We start from the raw sequence: 27336 nt of genomic DNA on the forward strand, positions 1-27336 counted from the left end.
GCCAATTACATCAAGTAATAGCTGGAAAACCACAATGGCTTAGCTGATATGGTGTCACGTTCTGCTCTCTGATGGAGTTTTGCCTTTAGATGCACTTTTCATGATGCAGAGTATATATACTGTATAGACCATGGGGTGGCAGTAAATAATGTGAGATCTTACATCCTGAGTGTTAACAGAAAAGCAGTGAAGGAGTGAATGGAGCATACCAGGCCTTACACCACGGCTGTGATTAGAAAGTCACATCCTTTAGACGCCATTAATTGTAAGTAAAGATTTATTATTTATATTACCTTCTATACCAGAAAAAAACAGCTCAAATATTCTCCAGACGTGACGTCAAGTCATTGTATATACTTCTATATATACAGGGGATACCTGCGTGCACTGCTGTATACATATATACTCTATATACACACAAGGCGTTACATACATACACAGCAATAAAAGGAGACTGCGCCGTACGTATCACATCCATCCTCCCGACAGATGAAGTCTGCTGGATCTGTCGTTGCACAGATCGGACCCCCACAAGTCCCCAAAACGAGGCTCCGAAATGCCCCTTTAGAATAGAACAGTGACTGCTCATACGTATCTCCGCCCTATTCATGGTCTATGGGCCTGCTGAAGACCGCCAAGTGCTCCGCTATCCCCGGGAGCCCTATAGTCAATGAGTGGAGTGGCGGCCGGCTAGAATCCATCGCAGTGGCCTGTTCTCAATGTAGGAGATTACTGGCCAAGTTGGGACCACCCTTTTAAGACCCCTAAACACAAAAGTTGCCCAAATTTGCCTGTTTTATGTGGATCGGCCGACTATTAAATCCGCATGGGTCCTCCAGTCTGGTCCTTCCCCCTGACAGATGGTGACAAGGGTCGGGCATTATAAATTTTACCGCTTGATCCCTTAGGTTTCTAGGAAGATAAGTAGTCACAAGAGGAGTTTCACAGCACCTAAGTTCCCTCTCCCAGTTCAGCGAACATGCGTGCTTGAGCAAACTGAGCATGCATGTGTATGAGGGGAGGTGGAAGGGCATCTGAATGCAGAGCCCTTGGCCGAGCACGGAAAGAAGTGTACGGGGGGGGAGCGATTGTGAGCACATCGTCTATGGTTGTAGAGTTATTGCCGTAGGACCTCTTCAGTAGTGAATGAGTTGCACCCTGTCGCACCATCCATCGTATGTGATCATCTGACCCCTAAAAGGCCCATTCATCCCAATTACGTCAATTTTAAGGCAGCTTTTCTCAGAATGCTGCAATGTGTGGTTCCTCTGATATTCCTCCTGGTCTATCTGCTTGGTGAGTAGTCTCTGGCTCTTGGTCAGGAAACTCGCGAATCTCTTACCTTCCGGGATAACCAGTGCGGTTTTTGATTAACCAGGGCTGGTGGGGCGTCATCTGTTCACCATACCAGACTGGCTAATCAAGAGCCGCACCGAGGATCCCAGAATGTTAAAAATTCGGGAGCCTCCTGACCTGGCTGATTTACCAAGGTTCCACGACTCGATCCACCCATCTCTAACACCCATTTTTTCAATGTAGTCCTACAGGAAAAGAGACTAGCTGCTAGGAAGTCTCCCATACACGGCACACACAGACATGAACGATTCCTGCTCTCCGGTCTCTATGTAGCAAATTTTTAAAATCAGCAGCAGCAGCATGGAGGACATTATACAGAAATACTGAGCAGTGCAGCTGTGAATCCAGCTCTGGGATAAGACATATAATTACATAAAAGCATTGGCAGTCGGTCTTGTCTGAGCAAGACAGATTTTATAAATTTTTCAGGGGCTACATGATACTAAGAAATGAGGCTACCGAGTTTACCAGAGTAGACTTGTCAGGAACGCTGAGGGGTCCGACTGTAACCATGCAGTCTACAGAGCCTGCCCTCATTTGGTATTGATTGTAATTACACACAGTGTGTTATGTGTAAGCTGCTAAAATGAGGTTAGTGAAGGGTTTATGGTTTGAGACCTGTCCGTTCTGACTAGAGAGGTGCATGCCCCCAGGAGGAGAGGAACACCCATTTATTAGGTAAGGTGCTTATCTATTCCCAGCACTGGAGGGATGAGACGTGTCCAAGTCCTATATCCAGTAAATAAAAAATGAGGGTTGTCCTTTTGTGATCTAGTGATTGGATCTCTTCACCTCTAGTAGTAAAAGACCGGGAACTCGTCATGAAAGGTCCTGGATTCTGGCGTGTAATGACGGTAGCGGATCCTCGGGTGGATTAGGAGATCTGACAGCCGCTGTCCTTCTGGGGCTTTATGTCCGGTTCCTTCATGGGCTTCACCTCTTCTTCTTTCTTCGGTTTGGCCTGGAGCATGAGGAAATGTCAATATTAAATTTTACCCAACCTCGAGGATCTGTCGCTTTCACTTTTTACCGCTAATCTATTGTATATGCAAAGACAGAAAACTTTTGTCTAATACATTGTATTTAATGTCTCGAAATCTTTGCACTCACTGAAAAAAAAAAAAAATATACAAAAGAAGGCATCCGGAGGTTTTTACTGGGACATAACATGAGGCAGAGCTGCAGATTGTCATGTCAGGTGACTGATAAGAATAAGCAGTCATGTGTGTACACGAGGAATAACAATTTCTGACAGTTAGATGACATGTACCCTGCATTTTCACCAGTTCTTCCTCTACACGCTCTGTCTGTACTTTTCAGTTGTCTCTGAGCTGGTGGGTGTAAAGTAGCTGCTATGATGTGCCCTATACACACACACCCCAAGAGATTCCTGTTCTACTGTCTCCACATAACAAGTGTTTAAAAAGCAGCAGCATGGAGGACATTATACATCGGCACTGAGCAGTGTAGCTGTGAATACAGCTCTAAGATAGGAAACTTAAAAACAAATCATTGGCAGGATTTTTAAGCCTCAAACGCTGCTCCTCAACCTCCCTTCTCCATACACATCAATAGGCAGCGGTGATCTGATCCCTCAGTGAACAATCAGTCTGCCCTATCTGAACAAGACAGATTTCAGCAGTGTTTCTAGACTGATGAATTCAGTAGACAGGGGAAATATAATAAGTGGCTCATAAGTGGAGAAGAAGCACATTTCTCTGATGAGATATATTAGAAAGTTTTTATATGTGTTCTCACTATTAATTTATCAGGGACCATTTCCTAAGCTTTCTGTTCTACCGCAGAGTGGTCTTTCTTTTGCTCCTGAGATATGACGACCCCTTCTATGTATGTAAATTCAGATCCTACGCTCGCTCCTTACACGAGCATATATAATATAGAGCCGCATACTGCCGTCTATCCATACCTTTACAAGGCCAGCCTATTTCTCCATTACTAAGAAATTGCAGTTTGAATCAATATTCAACTGAAGCTGAAGTGCTTTCAGTGTGTGAAAGCACTTCAGAGTTTCTGCTCTCCCCACTGCTCTAATCCATGGGCAGCACTGCCTTCTGTTTGACTGACAGCTTCTTGGCTTTTTCACATCAAGACAAGGAATTGTTCATCAAGCAAAAAGCATGAGATTAGAGCTGGAATGAGCAGAAACTCTGAAGTGCTTTCACATGCCGAAAGCACTTCAGTTTCATTTGAATATTGATTCAAACGGCAATTTCTCAGAGGAACAGAATTTCTAGCTACAGTTGTGGCCAAAAGTATTGACACCCCTGCAATTCTATCAGATAATACTCAGTTTCTTCCTGAAAATGATTGCAAACACAAATTCTTTGGTATTATTATCTTCATTTAATTTGTCTTAAAGGGAATCTGTCACCCTTTTTTGAGATTTCATATAATGATATCATTCAATTGTGTGTCACATAAGGATTCTCTTAGGACTTTTGCTTCCTCCTGACCCCGCACCTTTCATGCATAAATACCTTTTTTATATTGGTTCAGATGTATGTAAACTGCCGCTGTCCGGTCCGATGGGCGGGGCTTATTCACCTGCTCCTCCCCTCCCTGTCTTGCTCTACACAAGAAGAAATGCGTAGAGCAAGACATGAAGGGGGGAGCAGGTGAATAAGCCCCGCCCAGCGGACCGGAGAGCGGCAGTTTACATACATCTGAACCAATATAAAAAAGGTATTTATGCATGAAAGGTGCGGGGTCAGGAGGAAGCAAAAGTCCTAAGAGAATCCTTATGTGACACACAATTGAATGATATCATTATATGAAATCTCAAAAAAGGGGTGACAGATTCCCTTTAAATGAAAAAACACAAAAGAGAATGAAGCTAAAAGCAAAACATTGATCATTTCACACTAAACTCCAAAAATGGGCCAGACAAAAGTATTGGCACCCTCAGCCTAATACTTGGTTGCACAACCTTTAGCCAAAATAACTGCGACCAACCACTTCCAGTAACCATCAATGAGTTTCTTACAATGCTCTGCTGGAATTTTAGACCATTCTTCTTTGGCAAACTGCTCCAGGTCCCTGATATTAGAAGGGTGCCTTCTCCAAACTGCCATTTTTAGATCTCTCCACAGGTGTTATATGGGATTCAGGTCTGGACTCATTGCTGGCCACCTAAGAAGTCTCCAGTGCTTTCTCTCAAACCATTTTCTAGTGCTTTTTGAAGTGTGTTTTGGGTCATTGTCCTGCTGGAAGACCCATGACCTCTGAGGGAGACCCAGCTTTCTCACACTGGGCCCTACATTATGCTGCAAAATTTGTTGGTAGTCTTCAGACTTCATAATGCCATGCACATGGTCAAGCAGTCCAGTGCCAGAGGCAGCAAAGCAACCCCAAAACATCAGGGAACCTGCGCCATGTTTGACTGTAGGGACCGTGTTTTTTTCTTTGAATGCCTCTTTTTTTCTCCTGTAAACTCTATGTTGATGCCTTTGCCCAAAAAGCTCTACTTTTGTCTCATCTGACCAGAGAACATTCTTCCAAAACGTTTTAGGCTTTTTCAGGTAAGTTTTGGCAAACTCCAGCCTGGCTTTTTTATGTCTCGGGGTAAGAAGTGGGGTCTTCCTGGGTCTCCTACATACAGTCCCTTTTCATTCAGATGCCGATGGATAGTACGGGTTGACACTGTAGTACCCTCGGACTGCAGGGCAGCTTGAACTTGTTTGGATGTTAGTGGAGGTTCTTCATCCAACATCCGCACAATCTTGCGTTGAAATCTCTTGTCAATTTTTCTTTTCCGTCCGCATCTAGGGAGGTTAGCCACAGTGTCATGGGCTTTAAACTTCTTGATGACACTGCGCACGGTAGACACAGGAACATTCAGGTCTTTGGAGATGGACTTGTAGCCTTGAGATTGCTCATGCTTCCTCACACTTTGGTTTCTCAAGTCCTCAGACAGTTCTTTGGTCTTCTTTCTTTTCTCCATGCTCAATGTGGTACACACAAGGACACAGGACAGAGGTTGAGTCAACTTTAATCCATGTCAACTGGCTGCAAGTGTGATTTAGTTATTGCCAACACCTGTTAGGTGCCACAGGTAAGTTACAGGTGCTGTTAGTTACACAAATTAGAGAAGCATCACAGGATTTTTCGCACAGTGCCAATACTTTTGTCCACCCTCTTTTTTATGTTTGGTGTGGAATTATATCCAATTTGGCTTTAGGACGATTCTTTTTGTGTTTTTTCATTTAAGACAAATTAAATGAAGATAATAATACCAAAGAATTTGTGTTTGCAATCATTTTCAGGAAGAAACTGAGTATCATATGACAGAATTGCAGGGGTGTCAATACTTTTGGCCACAACTGTAGGTATAATGACGAGCGACATGCGCATATAGATAGTTCAGAGGAGGGGGTCAATGTGGACAGACCTTTAAGATAAGTTACACTGTGGTTTTCAAAATTATATCTGGTCATCCAAAGAACAAGCCCTGCCCTCATATGGCCATACCAAAGGCAAAATGTGACAGTTCTGGCTCTGGGAAGATGTACATCAGCATTGGGGAGACGGGGATGAAGGGTGACCTGCCGCTACAGAGTGATGTACAAACCAGGGAACAACCTGTGGTGAACTACAAGGCACAGATCAGATAAGAGCCGGGGTCTTACACTGTCGTCTTTTGGCCTCTTCGTAAGGTCGAATCCTGCCTGCGTCTCCAGGGTCCATTGTGGGCTCATAGCTGGCAACTCAAAAGGTACGGGCTGCACCAGACCGTAATTTGCCTTTAGCTCCAATTCTGGCGCCTCCGGAGGAACCTTCTGGAAGTAACTGAAAGACACAATGAATATTGTTTTGTTGACATTGGCAGCTTGTACCGAGGGGCATCAGATACCATCTCTGCCTTCCTGTACCGAGGGGCATCTGATGCCATCTCTGCCTTCCCGTACCGAGGGGCATCTGATACCATCGCCGCCTTCCCGTACCAAGGGGCATCTGATGCCATCGCCGCCTTCCCGTACCAAGGGGCATCTGATACCATCGCCGCCTTCCCGTACCAAGGGGCATCTGATACCATCGCCGCCTTCCCGTACCAAGGGGCATCTGATGCCATCGCCGCCTTCTTGTACCAAGGGGCATCTGATGCCATCGCCGCCTTCCTCTACCAAGGGGCATCTGATGCCATCACCGCCTTCTCGTACCAAGGGGCATCCGATGCCATCGCCGCCTTCCCGTACCAAGGGGCATCTGATGCCATCGCCGCCTTCCCGTACCAAGGGGCATCTGATGCCATCACCGCCTTCCCGTACCAAGGGGCATCTGATACCATCGCCGCCTTCCCGTACCAAGGGGCATCTGATACCATCGTCGCCTTCCCGTACCAAGGGGCATCTGATACCATCGCCGCCTTCCCGTACCAAGGGGCATCTGATGCCATCGCCGCCTTCTCGTACCAAGGGACATCTGATGCCATCACCACCTTCCCGTACCAAGGGGCATGTGATGCCATCGCCGCCTTCTCGTACCAAGGGGCATCTGATGCCATCGCCGCCTTCCTCTACCAAGGGGCATCTGATGCCATCGCCGCCTTCCTCTACCAAGGGGCATCTGATGCCATCACCGCCTTCTTGTACCAAGGGGCATCTGATGCCATCGCCGCCTTCCTCTACCAAGGGGCATCTGATGCCATCGCTGTCTTTTGTCCTGGAGGGGAGAGACTTTCGGAGTTATTCTCCATGAAACCTGTGACTTACATGAATCCATTTTCCCGCTGACATTTCTCGAGCGTGTTCTTTACTTGTGTTCCCAGTTTCCTGAAGAAGATGTGCCCCGAGGGCTTTGCTGTGGTTCCTGCTCCTTTGGTTTGACCATACTCCTTACATAAAGCCTCAGCCTTGCCATAAACTAAACAAAGAAAAGAACAATGACCCAAACCCTTCATTTTCATTTATAACACGATTTATGATCACTAGAACCATCGATGTACCCAACATCACTGTCCCCAGAACTGCTTGCATATAAATAAAAAAAAAAGGGGGGGAAGGAGGGGGATGCGGCTGAAGTCTCACTCTCACCCTCAGACTGAATGCTGCGAGAGGGGGGGACAGAAGGGGATGGATTTGGATTGGCCTGATCAGAGCATTTGAATAAAGGGCTGTCAGCTTTGGATAATCCGCTCTGTTCTAATAGTTCCTCAATATGAGCAGATGACAGGGTGTCTTGGAAATAAGGGGCGCCACTTCAATTTTTACAAAATAATCTTTTTTTCTCTCTCTAAAGCCATCACCTACCTACAGAATAGGCGATAAATGTACAATGCTGCGGCCATGAACAGAACGGGGGTCCCGAAGTCCCCTGTGTGTGACCGCACACTCGACCATCAGTCCATAGACTTTTATAGGACTGTCAGTGTAGTGGTCGATGATGTGCGCTAGCGCTCCATTTACACGAAGGACTTGGGCCATCCCAGCAGTCGGATCCCCCCCATCTATCAGATTTGTCACCTGGAGATAAGCGGCATCGGGGCTGTCTGGACGCCGCGTATCTCTCCGCCACTGGCTTATCAGACCCACACAAGTATGGACTTACATTTCTCGGATTCCTGCAGGGACCGGATTGCTTCCCCACACTTGTCGCTTGCTAGTAGAGTCTGACCGTGATAGCAGAAAGCCTGTAGGGGGCAGCGGTGAGTAATAACCAAGGTGCGATATGCAGAGTGTACACAATATAACACCCCCCCCGACCAATCAGGCTATGTGATGCCGACGGACCCCCACGTCCCCGCTGATCCCCGTCATATGTGACACATCAGACGGGGGGGGACACAAGTAAAGATGTCACTTAACCCCTCGATGAACATCACATGTCAGGTTGCAGGTGTACAGCTGAGCATGCGCCATACTGGGCAGGTGTCGGCTGTGTAATACAGCTAGTACCTGAGGCTAAGAGCAGCGACCAGAACTAGCTCCAATCACAGCTGTGTAACCACTTAAAGGGGTATTCCCCGTCTCCAAGATCGTATCCCAATATATAGTAGGTGTAATAATTATAATATTAGCAAATATCTTCAATTATAAATGCAGTATAGTTCTCCTGATAACCTATATCACTTACCTCATGTGCAGGACATTGCAGTAGGTTAAGTATGCATAGATACGGCAACTGTCACTGTGAGTGGACGTAACCGTGGATACCTGCTACTGCAATGCCCTGCACGAGGTAAGTGACACAGTGAATCAGGAGAACTAGACTAATATCTAATTGGAGGTACTTACTAATATTATTACACCTACTGCATATTGGGATAGGATCTTGAAGATGGGATTACTCTTTTAAATAACACCTGTCAATCATTAGAAGCGGTAATTATCAAAACTTCGCACGTTCCCCCAAAATGGTGCTAATGACCGTGCCCTCACGGCTCCATCCATGGCCCTCCTACTGCGATGTGGACAGAAAAATGTAAAAAAAAGTTATAATTCTTGAAAGAAGGGGATAGAAAGAGATAAATTCATGTGCGAGTTGTAGGTCGATAGCGCCCCCTGTAGTGCGGGGCGTGCACTTACATAAGCCATATAGAAGCACATCTTCAGCTGGGTATAACTCCTCCACTTTGCGATATACGCCGGGTCCAGGCTGGAAAGGGTGTGATCTAAAAACGGAGGGAAATAGAGGAAAACGTTCACTTTAAAGACGGGGGATCTGGACACCAGGACCCCCCACTGAGACCAAGAATAAGGACCCCCAGGTTCCTCTCTATATTGTGCTTTGACTCTTCCTACTAATGAGTAACACCAGAGAAAACAGCTTAGCACTCATATTCGGCCATTAATCCAGTCACAGGCAGGGCTCCCTGGTAATAGCGGGCGTCTTAGAGGTGCCCCCAAAGTTATGTCCGTACATACTGCATGTTCCTGCGCTGAATGTAGGTGTTAAAGACTGTCGCCCTCTAGTGGACACTCTGGGAACAGACGTAGTAAGCGGCAGCGCTCAGCGCGGCTCCTCTGCAGGACCTGATGGTGCTGCCACCATTAACTCCGCTCTATAGGGTGACCCTCAGACAGGGGAGGAAACGCGAGAACACTCACCGACTCTCTGGTAGTAATTTGCGGTTTCATAGGCCAAAGCCGCGATCAGACCGGGGTTGTGCTTCAGCTCGATCGCCCGAGCTATGGTCACTGCCCAGGAGAAAAAAAAAAAAGGACTACACATAGTGCTAGGGTAATAGTATGTCACAATCTGCTGCAGAACCTCACAATACACCTCAGCTGCTGCAGAACCTCATAATACACACCTCAGCTGCTGCAGAACCTCACAATACACCTCAGCTGCTGCAGAACCTCATAATACACACCTCAGCTGCTGCAGAACCTCACAATACACCTCAGCTGCTGCAGAACCTCATAACACACACCTCAGCTGCTGCAGAACCTCATAATACACCTCGGCTGCTGCAGAACCTCATAATACACCTCGGCTGCTGCAGAACCTCATAATACACCTCAGCTGCTGCAGAACCTCATAACACACACCTCAGCTGCTGCAGAACCTCATAATACACCTCGGCTGCTGCAGAACCTCATAATACACCTCGGCTGCTGCAGAACCTCATAATACACCTCGGCTGCTGCAGAACCTCATAATACACCTCAGCTGCTGCAGAACCTCATAATACACACCTCAGCTGCTGCAGAACCTCATAATACACCTCGGCTGCTGCAGAACCCCATAATACACCTCAGCTGCTGCAGAACCTCATAACACACACCTCAGCTGCTGCAGAACCTCATAATACACCTCGGCTGCTGCAGAACCTCATAATACACCTCAGCTGCTGCAGAACCTCATAATACACACCTCAGCTGCTGCAGAACCTCATAATACACCTCGGCTGCTGCAGAACCCCATAATACACCTCATCTGCTGCAGAACCTCATATTACACCTCATCTTCTGCAGAACCTCATAATACACCTCAGCTGCTGCAGAACCTCATAATACACACCTCAGCTGCTGCAGAACCTCATAATACACCTCGGCTGCTGCAGAACCTCATAATACATCTCATCTGCTGCAGAACCTCATATTACACCTCAGCTGCTGCAGAACCTCATAATACACCTCAGCTGCTGCAGAACCTCATTAATACACCTCGGCTGCTGCAGAACCTCATTAATACACCTCGGCTGCTGCAGAACATCATAATACACCTCAGCTGCTGCAAAACCTCATAATACACCTCATCTGCTGCAGAACCTCATAATACACCTCAGCTGCTGCAAAACCTCATAATACACCTCATCTGCTGCAGAACCTCATATTACACCTCAGCTGCTGCAGAACCTCATTAATACACCTCGGCTGCTGCAGAACCTCATAATACACCTCATCTGCTGCAGAACCTCATAATACACCTCAGCTGCTGCAAAACCTCATAATACACCTCATCTGCTGCAGAACCTCATAATACACCTCATCTGCTGCAGAACCTCATATTACACCTCAGCTGCTGCAGAACCTCATTAATACACCTCGGCTGCTGCAGAACCTCATTAATACACCTCATCTGCTGCAGAACCTCATAATACACCTCATCTGCTGCAGAACCTCATAATACACCTCAGCTGCTGCAAAACCTCATAATACACCTCATCTGCTGCAGAACCTCATAATACACCTCATCTGCTGCAGAACCTCATATTACACCTCAGCTGCTGCAGAACCTCATTAATACACCTCGGCTGCTGCAGAACCTCATTAATACACCTCATCTGCTGCAGAACCTCATAATACACCTCAGCTGCTGCAAAACCTCATAATACACCTCATCTGCTGCAGAACCTCATAATACACCTCATCTGCTGCAGAACCTCATATTACACCTCAGCTGCTGCAGAACCCCATAATACACCTCATCTTCTGCAGAACCTCATAATACACCTCATCTTCTGCAGAACCCCATAATACACCTCATCTGCTGCAGAACCTCATAATACACCTCATCTGCTGCAGAACCTCATAATACACCTCATCTGCTGCAGAACCTCATAATACACCTCATCTGCTGCAGAACCTCATAATACACCTCATCTGCTGCAGAACCTCATAATACACCTCATCTGCTGCAGAACCTCATAATACACCTCATCTGCTGCAGAACCTCATAATACACCTCAGCTGCTGCAAAACCTCATAATACACCTCATCTGCTGCAGAACCTCATAATACACCTCATCTGCTGCAGAACCTCATAATACACCTCATCTGCTGCAGAACCCCATAATACACCTCATCTGCTGCAGAACCTCATAATACACCTCATCTGCTGCAGAACCTCATAATACACCTCATCTGCTGCAGAACCTCATAATACACCTCATCTGCTGCAGAACCTCATAATACACCTCATCTGCTGCAGAACCTCATAATACACCTCATCTGCTGCAGAACCTCATAATACACCTCATCTGCTGCAGAACCTCATAATACACCTCATATTCTGCAGAACCTCATAATACACCTCATCTGCTGCAGAACCTCATAATACACCTCAGCTGCTGCAGAACCTCATAATACACCTCAGCTGCTGCAGAACCTCATAATACACCTCATCTGCTGCAGAACCCCATAATACACCTCAGCTGCTGCAGAACCTCATAATACACCTCATCTGCTGCAGAACCTCATAATACACCTCATCTGCTGCAGAACCTCATAATACACCTCAGCTGCTGCAGAACCTCATAATACACCTCAGCTGCTGCAGAACCTCATAATACACCTCAGCTGCTGCAGAACCTCATAATACACCTCATCTGCTGCAGAACCCCATAATACACCTCATCTGCTGCAGAACCCCATAATACACCTCATCTGCTGCAGAACCCCATAATACACCTCATCTGCTGCAGAACCTCATAATACACCTCAGCTGCTGCAGAACCTCATAATACACCTCAGCTGCTGCAGAACCTCATAATACATCTCAGCTGCTGCAGAACCTCATAATACACCTCAGCTGCTGCAGAACATCATAATACACCTCCTCTGCTGCAGAACCCCATAATACACCTCAGCTGCTGCAGAACCTCATAATACACCTCAGCTGCTGCAGAACCCCATAATACACCTCAGCTGCTGCAGAACCCCATAATAAACCCAGCTGCTGCAGAACCTCATAATACACCTCAGCTGCTGCAGAACCCCATAATACACCTCATCTGCTGCAGAACCCCATAATACACCTCATCTGCTGCAGAACCCCATAATACACCTCATCTGCTGCAGAACCCCATAATACACCTCAGCTGCTGCAGAACCTCATAATACACCTCAGCTGCTGCAGAACCTCATAATACACCTCAGCTGCTGCAGAACCCCATAATACACCTCAGCTGCTGCAGAACCTCATAATACACCTCATCTGCTGCAGAACCTCATAATACACCTCATCTGCTGCAGAACCCCATAATACACCTCATCTGCTGCAGAACCCCATAATACACCTCAGCTGCTGCAGAACCTCATAATACACCTCATCTGCTGCAGAACCCCATAATACACCTCAGCTGCTGCAGAACCCCATAATACACCTCATCTGCTGCAGAACCTCATAATACACCTCAGCTGCTGGAGAACCTCATAATACACCTCATCTGCTGCAGAACCTCATAATACACCTCAGCTGCTGCAGAACCTCATAATACACCTCAGCTGCTGCAGAACCTCATAATACACCTCAGCTGCTGCAGAACCCCATAATACACCTCAGCTGCTGCAGAACCTCATAATACACCTCAGCTGCTGCAGAACCTCATAATACACCTCATCTGCTGCAGAACCCCATAATACACCTCATCTGCTGCAGAACCCCATAATACACCTCAGCTGCTGCAGAACCTCATAATACACCTCATCTGCTGCAGAACCCCATAATACACCTCAGCTGCTGCAGAACCCCATAATACACCTCATCTGCTGCAGAACCTCATAATACACCTCAGCTGCTGCAGAACCTCATAATACACCTCATCTGCTGCAGAACCTCATAATACACCTCATCTGCTGCAGAACCTCATAATACACCTCAGCTGCTGCAGAACCCCATAATACACCTCATCTGCTGCAGAACCCCATAATACACCTCAGCTGTTGCAGAACCTCATAATACACGTTCTATTTACAGTAATGGGGGGCTTAGTCCTTCTCATACATGACTAGGACCACCGTACCTTCCTGTGCTTCCGCCTGGCACTGGATGATATAAGCGTCGATCACCCGACTTTCAAAATCCCGTCCTTTCTCTACCGGGGTGATGAGTTTTGGAATGTGCGTCTCCTAAAAGCACAGAGGTAAGAGAGGTTCACACCGGGGCCGTCCGGCGAAGGCTCCATTATCAGCAGTGACAGGCCATGGAGAGTTTTTGGGTGGATAACACGTCTGACGCGCCGTGTGGGTCTTGTGCTGCGGCCACTATGCTGCATCTTTTTTAATTATGACCCCCATTTTAGTGATCTGTGGGGGTGTCAGCTATGAAATGATTGCTGACCTGTGTCTTTTGAGGCTTTTAGGGGCCTGATCTGGGGTCTATTTAGGGGTCCAAGATCTGCAGAACTATCGATGTTGGAACTTGTGATGTATGATGACGGCTGCGCTCCTAAATCCCGATTATGTGTCGGGGGTGATGCAGCGAATGTGTGGGGACAGTGAGGTTCGGCACGTGGGATCACACAGGGGGATTTTCCCTTTTCCTAGAAGATTGGCAGCTGAGATGTAGGGCAGAGCTGGTCCCCGGCTCCCGCTGTTTTGGGGGGGCATTCATGGCCGCCAGTGCACACCGGCATTATGGGTTCTGTACTTACAAAAAGCTACTTTAATCTTTTTGCCACAGACCATGAAGTGATCCCATAATAGTGATTTATAACAGGTCTGAGAACTTTTGGGTTTTCGGGGAGGAGTACGAGGTTGCACTTTACCTTGAGGTGGCTGAAAATCCCCGCCGCGATCTTCAGACTCTTGTGAACTTCTTTGGCCTCAGTTTCTGTAATGCTGAAAGACATCAAGTCACGTCACGGACGGACGGCACGAGCGGTGCAAGGCCAGGGGGTCCTCTCATGGTAACGGGGGTCTCAGAGTTTATACAAAATTGATCCAAAAGTAGGGAATTTAAAAAAAAAAATAAGTAAAAAATCCCCCACCTATTCAGTACCGCCACGTTACTCAGGCAGGATGTCATCAGGGACCACTGATCAGTCAACTGACCACTGCAGCCAATCACTGGACGCAGCTGCCAAATATGCAAAGGTCACTACAGACGTCAGCGATTGGCGGCAGCGGTCGAGAGACTGACAGACAAGATGTCCAGTTACTGTAGACTAGTAATGCGACTGTCCGCCACAGGCGGGAGAGGAGATACTGGGGCTGCCCGTCTGTATGAGCAAGCGGGACTCAGTCTAGGACCCAAGATTTATCTAATATGTATGGTGGGCTGACTGCAAGATCACAACACACAGGATCCGTAACCATGGAGACACATAGGTCTGCAAAGAGATGTGTGCACAAAACGACAGGGTTTGTTTGGGTTTTTTTTTTATAGATGTACTAGAGCATTAACAACAGTGGTGGGAAAAAAAATGTAAGTAATTGATGATTGGTGGATACGGTGACATGGTGCCGATAGGCAAAAAAAAACAGAAAAAAATTACTTTTAGAATCCATTATTCCACAACAACGTGTCAGTGATTCATGGCCACAGAAGCGCGGATAGTACTCACTCCTCCTTCCCAGCCAGCCGGGATGCAAATTTACTGTACCAAAGACCCAGGTTAAAACCCATCGAGATCAACTCGAAAACAGCGTCTTGTTGGGCACTGCAAAAGGTACAAAAAAACAATAACAGAACCTAAGTAAGTACACCCTGAGGAGGACACAGTATAGTACATGTCGGTAACAACCCATCCCATCCACACAAGCAAAGAAACCATCCATAGATGTCCATACATTATGTGTAATAATGAGACATGACACAGGGAAAAGTACTGAACATATGAGGAAAGAGGAGCATAACGCCAAAGAAAGTAATGACACCAGCTGAAATCTATCAGTAATTAGAGAGCAATCCTGCCACTTAGTGACAAATATCAGCTGGTTCAACTGATGCCTATAAAAAGGTGTCTCCTTACAAAGGTGCCACACAAGAAACATGTCACGATAGGTAAACTCCGTGAGCTGTCTTAAGACCTTCACAACCTTATTGTTGCAAAACAAACTGATGGCAATGGTTACAGAAGAATTTCTAAACTACTGAAGGTTCCACTGAAATGGGGAGAGAACGTCAATTCACTATAAACCAGCCAGGACCAGGTGCTCCCCGCAAGATTTCAGACAGAGGAGTGAAAAGAATCATCAGAAGAGTTCTACAAGAGCCAGGGACCACCTGTGGAGACCCGGAATCAGCAGGTACAATTGTTGTTTAAAAAAAAACAAACAAACAACAAGGAGGCTATATTCTGACGGTTTTTTTTACACTGCGTATTTTTGAAAAAAATGCAAGTAACCTATTTTAATTAATGGGTGCAGAAAATCTGCAAAAACTCATCAAAAGCCCATAGTGGGAACATAGCCTTAGCAATGCAGTCAACCTCCATGACTTGTATGTACACTCACAACACAACCTCCATGACTTGTATGTACGCTCCCCACACAACCTCCATGACTTGTATGTACACTCACAACACAACGTCCATGACTTGTATGTACGCTCCCCACACAACCTCCATGACTTGTATGTACACTAACAACACAACCTCCATGACTTGTATGTACGCTCCCCACACAACCTCCATGACTTGTATGTACACTCACAACACAACCTCCATGACTTGTATGTACACTCACAACACAACCTCCATGACTTGTATGTACGCTCCCCACACAACCTCCAAGACTTGTATGTACGCTCCCCACACAACCTCCATGACTTGTATGTACGCTCCCCACACAACCTCCATGACTTGTATGTACGCTCCCCACACAACCTCCATGGCCTGTATTTACACTCACAACACAACCTCCATGACTTGTATGTACGCTCCCCACACAACCTCCATGACTTGTATGCATGCTCACCACGCAAGACTCCATTGCTGAACAAACAGCAGGTTCAAGCATTTTCAATACTTTTACCTGTGTCATTTCTCATTATTACACTTAATTTATGGACATCTATGACTTGATTTCTTTGCCTGTGTGGATTGGATGGGTTGTTACTGACAGCTGGTGAGAATTTCAATAGCACCTGTAGAAATAAATTTACCGTATTTTTCGGATTATAACACTCTGCGGATTATAAGACACACTCCAAAGAGAAAAATAGGAAAAAAACTTTTTAAACAAAATGGTGGTGCTTCTTATAATCCATGCGTCTTATTGCTTACTGGGGGTGGTGGCTGCGGTGAAGCGGGGTCCCAGAGTCGCTGCTGGAGGAGGCAAAAGTGGAGCATTGCTGTAGGCCGCAGGCTGGGTTGAGGGGGTGTTCGGATGTGTGGAGTGCTGCTGCGGGTGTTCGGTGCTGCAGGACCTCTGCTGACATTTTGTGAAAGGCCAGAGCCCCCGCAGTTACATGGTTTCCTACGTGGTGGACTTCGGGAAAATGGCCGCCAGCGCTGAGATCTCATCTCCAGAGATCTTGATGCCGAGATCTCCATCTGCGCATGCGCCGCCCCCGGCAGCCATTTTCCCCAGAGTCCACCGCACGGAAACCATGTAACTGCGGGGGCTCTGGCCTTTCACAAAATGTCGGCAGATCCCCCAGCAGCACCGGACACCCGCAGCAGCACTCCACACATCCGAACACCCTCTCATCCCTGCCTGCAGCAACGCTCCACTCTTGCCTCCTCCAGCAGCGACCCTGGGATCCTGCTCCACCTTGGCTGGTAAGGTATATCTGCATTATAAGACACATCCCCATTTCCCCTCCAAATCTGGGGGAAGAAAAAGTGCGTCCTATAATCCGAAAAATACGGTACTTAGAAAATTGGTGACGTGTGCAATACTTATTTCGCCCAGTCTCCTCAAGCACCATCCTCTGGATACGTCAGACATGATGCATAATGTACCTTGGCACGCTGCCCTGCAGGGTGTCTGTCCACTTGAAGTTCTGGATGTATCGCAGTTTATTGTCTTGAGTTCCTCCGTCCAACGCATTAATGAAGCCTAAATGACCAAGAAAAAAGAACCAAAACATTGCTTTTTCCTCTAAGGATCACCAAGTGTTCAACAAAATCAAAGCGTTCCGCATATAAGTCTGCAAAGATGCTTTAGAATGTCGTCATCTCAGATCTGCTGATTCTCATGACTGCTGGAGCAAGGAAGATGTCAGACACAGCCAGACTCCCCATGCAGAAGACAGAGATGGTTAATTACCTTCTCTGCCTTCTTGATAGCTGTACGCACTGTGCTGAACGAGTACAGGAAGCAGTAACGGACCCTCCTGCCCCAGTCAATCAGATCCTAGCAGTCCCACATCAGCTCTGAGGCGGATTTCCCCTGTAACTGGGGCTACAATGCCAGACCCTACTCTTCCCCCCCCCATGAAATGTGCATACGTATTTGGTATCACCGTAATCGCACAGGTCAAAAGGAAACAAAAAAAAATCACGTAATTTAAAAGAAAAAAAGAATTTAAAATGCAAAAAAAAAAAAAAAAAAAAAAGGAATTGATTTTGCTTTTTTATTTTTAAAGATTTTTTTTCAGCACAAAATTGAATTCCTAAAAGAATAACCATTGTCCCCCTTTCTCCACTCACCCAGTAGCAGGGAGAAGTAGGCGTCTGAGGTGTTCTTCATCATCTCCGGGTTACAGGTGGAGTCTGTGAATAGTTCCAGCAGTCGCGCTCTGCTCGTCCGTAAATCGCTAGAAAATAAGTTAAATTATATCAGCCAGTAATTCACTGACATGCTGATAATATGTATTTCTATAGGGTCGGTCCTTTTTTTTTTTTTTTTTGAGTTTGCAAAATCTATTTAAAAAGCCATAGAGGCACATGATAACATTCTGTCTTGCCTGCGGTCACCACTAGAGGGAGCTCCCTGCATACAGATGCGAGTCCACTGGATAAGTGTTATGCGTTGAGCTCCCTCTAGTGGTGGCAGTAAGAACTTTTTATATTCTCTTTTTGTAAAGTGATAGCAAATCAAAACCTTATTATGGTAGGTGGGGTATTGACCTGTGACTTTTTTTTCTCACCTGCACATCTTTGAAGCTGCAGGGGTGGAGGCGACGCCATAGAAGTTAAAGGAGACCGGCGCGGTGGCCTTGAGTGGGTTACGATGAAACCAGTGGGTCATTTTGGGATGATTGTTCCTTTATCAAAGTGCGATTCTCCTGAAAGAAGATGTGTTAGAAAGAGGGAGTCAATCACAGCGGCGGCGGCAGTGTCATCTAACAATGCAGTGATAAAACAAAAGTGGAGAGGAATGAGCGAAGACTCCGCCATACAGGGCCAGAGCTGGCCACAGATCGCCAGTCTGAACGGGGAGCTACCACGGATTTTACTACAAGTCTGTGAACTACTTTAGGTGTTGCAAAGTCAGGCATAAAAAAATGGCGGTGAGAAGTTAGGAGCCAACTGGGCCATTATTTTCGTTTTTGGAAGGCCAGCAGAAAGCCAATATGGCCACAGCAATGGCCAAGCACATCACCCCCAGCACAACCAGACGGGATGTCAGCTTTCCCTGACAAAGAAAAGACCCCCCAGTAACCAGAAGGAACAAATTGAAAGAAAATGTATTTCAAAGCTTTTTGGAAAAGCCTAAGATTTCCCACTGTCACCCCCTCTATTGACTGCATTCTATAGATGTGAGGGCGCCATTGTCTACGGGGGGGGGGGAGGCGGGCGTTAGTGATCACAGTGGGCAGGACACATGACTGTGCGGAGGTCCTGGGTACGGCGCAGACAATGTCATTACTGTAATCCTCCCAAATGAATTATTACAGGATCCGGCACAAAGTCGTATTCATCCTCCGCTGCTTGTACGCCCGAGTCTTGTGTTTTGGGGCCGGGAATGTCAATGACTGTACGGAAGCAGATTATTATTCAGACGTCACATGAGAAATAAGAAAAGGACAGAAATATTATAAATTAAAAAGTCATGGAGAACAGAGAGGCCCCGGTCATCGCTGTCACATGCCATTATTGACCTTCACTAGCTTTCCTTGAAGTGACCATAAAATCTGTAATGTTAATCCTGTGAAATATCAAATGTGTCCCCCTGGTCAATAGTGCAAAAGATCATCACATCCTCACTAGTCTACTGTACTGCTGGAGACAAGACAGGCAGGATGATCACTAAACAGCTAGAGAGGAGGCAGGCAGGATGATCACTGAACATCTGGAGACGACACAGGCAGGATGATCACCGAACTGCTGGAGACAAGACAGGCAGGATGATCACTGAACAGCTGGAGACGACACAGGCAGGAAGATCACTGAACAGCTGGAGACAAGACAGGCAGGAAGATCACTGAACAGCTAGAGAGACATGCAGGATAATCACAACATCTGGAGACAAGACAGGCAGGATGATCATTAAACATCTGGAGACAAGACAGGCAGGATGATCATTAAACATCTGGAGACAAGACAGGCAGGATGATCACTGAACAGCTGGAATCAAGACAGACAGGAAGATCACTGAACGGCTAGAGGCAGGCAGGCTAATCACAACATCTGGAGACAAGACAGGCAGGATGATCATTAAACAGCTGGAGACAAGACAGGCAGGAAGATCACTGAACATCTGGAGACAAGACAGGCGGGAAGATCACTGAACATCTGGAGACGACACAGGCAGGATGATCATTGAACATCTGGAGACAAGACAGGCAGGATGATCATTAAACAGCTGGAGACAAGACAGGCAGGATGATCACTGACCAGCTGGAGACAAGACAGGCAGGATGATCATTAAACATCTGGAGACAAGACAGGCAGGAAGATCACTGAACATCTGGAGACGACACAGGCAGGATGATCATTAAACATCTGGAGACAAGACAGGCAAGATGATCATTAAACATCTGGAGACAAGACAGGCAGGATGATAATTAAACATCTGGAGACAAGACAGGCAGAATGATCATTAAACATCTGGAGACAAGACAGGCAGAATGATCATTAAACATCTGGAGACAAGACAGGCAGGATGATGATTAGACATCTGGAGACAAGACAGGCAGGATGATCATTAAACATCTGGAGACAAGACAGGCAGGATGATCATTAAACATCTGGAGACAAGACAGGCAGGATGATCATTAAACATCTGGAGACAAGACAGGCAGGATGATCACTGAACAGCTGGAGACAAGACAGGCAGGAAGATCACTGAACAGCTAGAGAGGCAGGCAGGATAACCACAACATCTGGAGACAAGACAGGCAGGATGATCATTAAACAGCTGGAGACAAGACAGGCAGGATGATCATTAAACAGCTGGAGACAAGACAGGCAGGATGATCACCGAACATCTGGAGACAACACAGGCAGGATTATTAATGATTTGCTGGGGGAAGTGAGGTAGATAGGCAGGATTACCACTGAACTGCTGGATACAAGAGAGGCAGAATGATCAGTGAACTGAAAGAGACTAGGCAGGCAAGATAATCACTGAACTGTTGGAGAAAAGAAGAGCACGACTATCAGTGATTTCTTGGCAAGAAGATAAACAGGATTATCACCGGGATGCTGGAGATGGGCAGGACAATCAGTGATTTGCTGGAGACAAGACAGGTAGAATGATCACTGAACTGCTGGAGCTGTACAAGAAGAGCAGGATTATCAGTGATTTGCTAGCACTGAACTGCTGGAGACAAAACAGCTAGGATGATTACTGAACTGTAGAAGAGAAGACAGGCAGGATTATCACTGACCAATGATTAATACTGTACAAACCTCTTGCCATTAATTGTTCTCCCCTTCGTACAGAATGAATGATGTTGTGTAATTCTGTTGCCTTTTTTCAACAGCCACAAAGAATATAAACAGTGGTGTGAAAAAGTGTTCGCCCCCTTCCTGATTTCCGATTCTTTCCCATGTTTGACCCACTTAAATGTTTCAGATCACCAAACAAATGTAAATATTAGACAAAGATAACACAAGGAAACACTAAACACAGTTTTTAAATGAAGGCCTTTATTATTAGTAAAGGAAAAAGAAATCCAAACCTACAGGGCTCTGTGTGAAAAAGTGATTGTCCCTCTGCCTTAAAACAAAAATTAACTATGGTTTATCACATCTTTTGAAAGCTGCCTTCACATTCCCTAGCCACACACAGTCCTGATTAATGCCACACCTTAAATAGGACCTGTCTGACAAAGTGAAGCAGACCAAAAGATCCTCAAAAGCTAGACACCATGCCACGGATCCAAGGAAATTCATGAACAAATGAGAAACAAAGTAATTGAGATTTATCAGTCTGGAAAAGGTTGAGAAGCTATTTCCAAAGCTTTAGGACTCCAGTGAACCACAGTGGCAGCCAAGGAACAGTGGTGAAGCTTCCCAGAAGTGGCCGGTCGACCAAAATTACAAGAGAGCAGTAAGGGCGGCCATAAGGGCATTACTGCCCTGACTGGCGTATGGGGTTTGAACAGCAGAGGGGGCCCGCATCGGGCCCCGTCACCTCTACCCATCGGGCCCCACTGCCCTGTCTCCAGCGGCAGAATTCTGCCGGTCAAGTAACAGCCTGCGTCCAGGACGCAGGTTCAGTTACTCTATTGCCGGGCCCGCACGGCAATAGTTAAAGGGAATCTGTCACCCCATTTTAGCCCTATAAGATGCGGCTACCGCCATCAGGGACTTATGTACAGCATTCTGTAATGCTGTAGATAAGCCCCCGATGAAACCTGAAAGATAAGAAAAACGAGTTAGCTTATACTCACCGGGGGGCGGTGGGTGTCGCGGTCCGGCACCCCCCATCTTCATATGATGATGTCCTCCTCCTTGCTTCTCCCTCGGCTCCGGCGTACTTTATCTGCCCTGTTGAGGGCAGAGTAAAGTACTGCAGTGCGCAGGCGCCGCGAAAGGTCAGAGGTCCGGTGCCTGCGCACTGCAGTTTTCTGCTCTGCCCTCAACAGGGCCGATAAAGTATGCCTGCGCAGGAGCCGAGGGAGAAGCAAGGAGGAGGACATCATCATATGAAGATGGAAGGCGCCGGATGGGACGGAGACACCCATCGGACTGGACCGCCCCCCCCCCCCCCCCCCCCCCCCCCCCGGTGAGTATAATCTAACTCTTTTTTATTATCTTTCAGGTTACATTGGGGGCTTATCTACAGCATTACAGAATGCTTACACAACTTTGGCTAAACATGTGTCAGCGTTTACCAAGGAGGCTGGGTAAGAAGAGGCTCAGGTGAGATCGGGATGAGCACTTGGAGCATTAAGAGTTAAACAAATGAGCATCAAGAAATTCTGTATAAGGAAACGAAGTGAAGTCAAACTTGAAAATCCGGTCCCTCTAGGACCAATTATGTAACCTGAACAGGAAGTCCTGAAAAAGTGACCACGCCAACTGAATCCCAAGACATCAGTGATGAGGTCACCCCGCGCTCTGGCATCTCCATCCCCAGACACCGGTGACGAGGCCTGCCCGTGCTCTGGGATCTCCACCCACAGACACCGGTGACGAGGTCACCCTGGGTTCTGGCATCTCCACCCCCAGACACCATTGACGAGGTCACCCCGGGTTCTGGCATCTCCACCCCAGACACCGGTGACGAGGCCTGCCCGTGCTCTAGGATCTCCACCCACAGACACCGCTGACGAGGTCACCCTGGGTTCTGGCATCTCCACCCCCAGACGCCGGTGACGCGGCCGCCCCACGCTCTGGGATCTCCACTCCCAGAAACCGGTGATGAGGCCGCCCTGTGCTCTGGCATCTCCATCCCCAGACGTTGGTGACGAGGCCGCCCTGCGATCTGGCATCTACATCCTCAGACACCAATGATGAGGCCGCCCCGCGCGCTGACATCTCTATCCCCAGACACTAGTGACGAGGTTACCCCGCGCTCTGGGATCTCCACTCCCAGAAACCGGTGACGAGGCCATCCTGCGCTCTGGGATCTCAATCCTCAGACACCAATGATGAGGCCGTCCTGCGCTCTGACATCTCGATCCCCAGATGCCGGTGACTAGGCCGTCCTGTGCTCTGGCATCTCCATCCTCAGACACCAATGATGAGGCCGTCCTGCGCTCTGGCATCTTGATCCCCAGATTCCGGTGATGAGGCCATCCTGCGCTCTGGCATCTTGATCCCCAGATGCCGGTGACGAGGCCATCCTGCGCTCTGGCATCTACATCCTCAGACACCAATGATGAGGCCGTCCTGCGCTCTGGCATCTTGATCCCCAGATTCCGGTGACGAGGCCATCCTGCGCTCTGGCATCTTGATCCCCAGATGCCGGTGACGAGGCCGTCCTGCGCTCTGGCATCTACATCCTCAGACACCAATGATGAGGCCGTCCTGCGCTCTGGCATCTTGATCCCCAGATTCCGGTGACGAGGCCATCCTGCGCTCTGGCATCTTGATCCCCAGATGCCGGTGACGAGGCCGTCCTGCGCTCTGGCATCTACATCCTCAGACACCAATGATGAGGCCGTCCTGCGCTCTGGCATCTTGATCCCCAGATTCCGGTGACGAGGCCATCCTGCGCTCTGGCATCTTGATTCCCAGATGCCGGTGACGAGGCCGTCCTGCGCTCTGGCATCTACATCCTCAGACACCAATGATGAGGCCGTCCTGCGCTCTGGGATCTCCATCCCCAGATGCCGGTGACGAGGCCGTCCTGCGCTCTGGCATCTCCATCCACAGACACCAATGATGAGGCCGTCCTGCGCTCTGGGATCTCCATCCACAGACACCAATGATGAGGCCGTCCTGCGCTCTGGGATCTCCATCCCCAGATGCCGGTGACGAGGCCGTCCTGCGCTCTGGCATCTCCATCCACAGACACCAATGATGAGGCTGCCCCAGATGCTGGTATCTGCGGTGCTCATACAGGCAATTACTACTTATTCTAAGCCGTTATTAATGTAATACGAAGACACTAAGTGCACATCTCACTGACTGCCCTGCTGCTTCAGGGTCTGCACATTACATGCCCCCCAGGATATTCGTACACTGCAGAAGGTAACCTATCCGCAGAATTCTGAATGCGGCACTGGATGCAACTAAAGAATACACACCGAAACGTCACCATCCATTAGTCAGACCAGATCTGGATAGTTTCTTCTGATAAGTGGCACCACACTATGCTGAGTCAACATTACCATCCACAAGTCCTTCAGACTGAGATTGCTATATGTATCATCGATGGGACCCCCTACCGATAATGAGAAAAAGGGGGTTTAAAGGGAACCTGTCACTTGATTCATGCTGCCCAAACCACAAGCGTATCAATCCACCCCGACTCAATCGTCTTGCCGCAGCGGTGCCACCTGTCCGTGCTCATCCGGAACAGGGGCTTCGAGGATCCACCTCACCACGGAGAATACATAACGTCCACTCAGCGAGAACAGAGCAAGAAATGCCTTCACATAAAGACGCAGAGGGAAGGAGAAATACACCAAACTTGTCTAGCTCAGCTACATCTAATTCACAGCAGAGGGATCAGATATCGGAGGTCACGTGAGGATCAGCATCACGGCTCAGGGCGCGGTGTGCAATGTGTGAGCTGTACTCGGCATGTGACCGTGTGATGTCATCGCTGGTTAATTATAGAAAAGATTTGTAATAACAAATCAATGCCAAGAAAATCATTACCAGGTCATGAAATCCGCCACTTATCACATCGGACGATGGAACCTTATACAACACGCCTACGGAAATAAAGTCACACAACAGTGGGCGCCACGGCCACGAGCCAGTCGTTACTCACTGAAAGCGGATCTGTCACCAGGGTTCACAATGCATTATTATTACATAAACCTCTGCAACTTGATGAAGCTGGTGTACTTACTGTGAAAAACAGAAAATGGAAAATGAGCATTTTAGAAGTCCAACTAAAGAGGAAGCTCACGGGTCTAAGTTTATTCAGTCTCTGCCCCCGGACTGACTGACAGCAGTGACTTCTATTGAGAGGTGAGAGAGAGGAGGGACATGGCGGAGCTGTCAATCAGGCTAGGTGGGCGGAGATTCAGCAGCAGGGAGGAAGGACACTGAGGAGCAATTACTCAGGCAAGGTGGATGGAGATTAGACGTTTCAACTTTCATAAAGGATTAGACAGCCATTCTGACAAGGATTTTCACCGGCTGAATCAGGTCCAAGTGATCCATTTAATACTCCATACAGTTTATATTGTAAAGTCCATGACAGATTTGCTTTAAAGGGGTTGTCTGGTCTAAAATGAAAAGTCTGCAGTCACTCTGTGTGACTGCAGACCCCCAGCACACGCCCTGTGTGCTGCGAGGATCCGCCGGTTTCTGATCCGGGAACGGCGGTGATGTATGCGCTATGTCTAGTCCCAGTCAGTGCCTGTCTAGTGGTCAAGGCCTTGCTCCATACACTTGTATAGAGCGAGACCGCACCCACTGGATAGGCTCAATTTAGACTGGACAACCCCTTTAAAGCGGATTCGAACCACATGGCTAGCTGCAAGAAGTGACTAGAGGCCATCAGCATTCCCATAGACGGCCTACGTACGGGCGAGTTGCTGTTTTTGGAAGAGATCAGCCATGTTTTTAGCATTTCATACCAGGTGTTTAACCCTTTCACGACATGCGCCATATATATACGGCGCACGTTGGAAGCGGCCTCATGAAGCGAGCCCACCCTATACCCGGCAGGTGACGTAACAATCACAGGCGGATCGTAAACGGAAAGAACTCAAGAACGCCAAAATTACATTTTTTTGCGTTGCCACAATGCCACAAAAAATGCTGTAATAAGCAATCAAAAAAGTCACATCTATCCCAAGACGGCTCTAAAAAAATGTCGTCTGGCACCGCAAAAAATAAACCATCACACGGCTCCATCGGATGAAAAATAAACATTTTACGGGTTGTAGAAAATGGCGACAACTCCCCCAATTTTTTTTTTTGCACCACTAGAATAATTAAAAAAAAACGCTGGCGGAGGAGGGGGCGTCAGCCGGCGGAAAAGGGGGGGCGTCAGCCGGCGGAAAAGGGGGGGCGTCAGACGGCGGAAAAGGGGGGGCGTCAGACGGCGGAAAAGGGGGGGCGTCAGACGGCGGAAAAGGGGGGGCGTCAGACGGCGGAAAAGGGGGGGCGTCAGACGGCGGAAAAGGGGGGGGCGTCAGACGGCGGAAAAGGGGGGGCGTCAGCCGGCGGAAAAGGGGGGGGCGTCAGACGGCGGAAAAGGGGGGGCGTCAGACGGCGGAGAAGGGGGGCGTCAGACGGCGGAGAAGGGGGGCGTCAGACGGCGGAGATGGGGGGCGTCAGACGGCGGAGATGGGGGGCGTCAGACGGCGGAGATGGGGGGCGTCAGACGGCGGAGAAGGGGGGCGTCAGACGGCGGAGAAGGGGGGCGTCAGACGGCGGAGATGGGGGGCGTCAGACGGCGGAGATGGGGGGCGTCAGACGGCGGAGATGGGGGGCGTCAGACGGCGGAGATGGGGGGCGTCAGACGGCGGAGAAGGGGGGCGTCAGACGGCGGAGATGGGGGGCGTCAGACGGCGGAGATGGGGGGCGTCAGACGTCTCACTATGCTGGTGTAAACACTACAACTCCCAGCATTCCCTGATACCTGCCAATGACTCGCCCGGGTGCAGGAACAGGCTTTCTGGGGCTTGTCTACAGGTGGCCGTGCTGTGTGCCTGTAGGGCTCCGGCACACGTATGAGGTCGCACTCACCACAGCAGGCAGCGCTATCAGTTGGCCCCGTGTAGCCCCCAGTGCTCTCGCAGACTCCCCTCACACTCTCCAGGCTTCTTCCTGGCTGTGACACTAGAGGAAGTCTCCACCTGACGAGCGGCCACCACTGCGGGGGG

At 48.2% G+C, this 27336-nt stretch overlaps 1 protein-coding gene across 3 annotated transcripts in view; it reads right to left on the reverse strand.

Annotated features, from left to right (window-relative positions):
- Positions 1–259: 259 nt before the first annotated feature.
- BROX (BRO1 domain and CAAX motif containing) overlaps positions 260–27336 on the reverse strand; it is a 27199-nt gene continuing 122 nt past the window's right edge. Inside the window, exons 1-13 of one of the 3 annotated variants that reach the window (XM_073556782.1) lie at positions 27093–27336; positions 18577–18714; positions 18137–18243; positions 17447–17543; positions 15104–15199; positions 14306–14378; positions 13562–13667; positions 9420–9509; positions 8898–8983; positions 7921–8002; positions 7086–7236; positions 6003–6162; positions 260–2317 (exon numbers count right to left, since the gene is read on the reverse strand). The exon at positions 27093–27336 is cut by the window's right edge and continues 70 nt beyond it. In XM_073556782.1, the coding sequence (XP_073412883.1) occupies positions 2231–2317; positions 6003–6162; positions 7086–7236; positions 7921–8002; positions 8898–8983; positions 9420–9509; positions 13562–13667; positions 14306–14378; positions 15104–15199; positions 17447–17543; positions 18137–18243; positions 18577–18677 (1236 nt within the window). In that variant the 5' untranslated portion in view covers positions 18678–18714; positions 27093–27336 and the 3' untranslated portion in view covers positions 260–2230. The remainder of the gene's footprint in view (positions 2318–6002; positions 6163–7085; positions 7237–7920; positions 8003–8897; positions 8984–9419; positions 9510–13561; positions 13668–14305; positions 14379–15103; positions 15200–17446; positions 17544–18136; positions 18244–18576; positions 18715–27092) is intronic. The other 2 variants (XM_073556781.1, XM_073556783.1) reach the window with 2 other exon arrangements.

Source organism: Dendrobates tinctorius, unplaced genomic scaffold (assembly GCF_039654945.1).
Source record: "Dendrobates tinctorius isolate UK_male_01 unplaced genomic scaffold, ASM3965494v1 ptg000239l, whole genome shotgun sequence".
Lineage (NCBI taxonomy): Eukaryota > Metazoa > Chordata > Amphibia > Anura > Dendrobatidae > Dendrobates > Dendrobates tinctorius.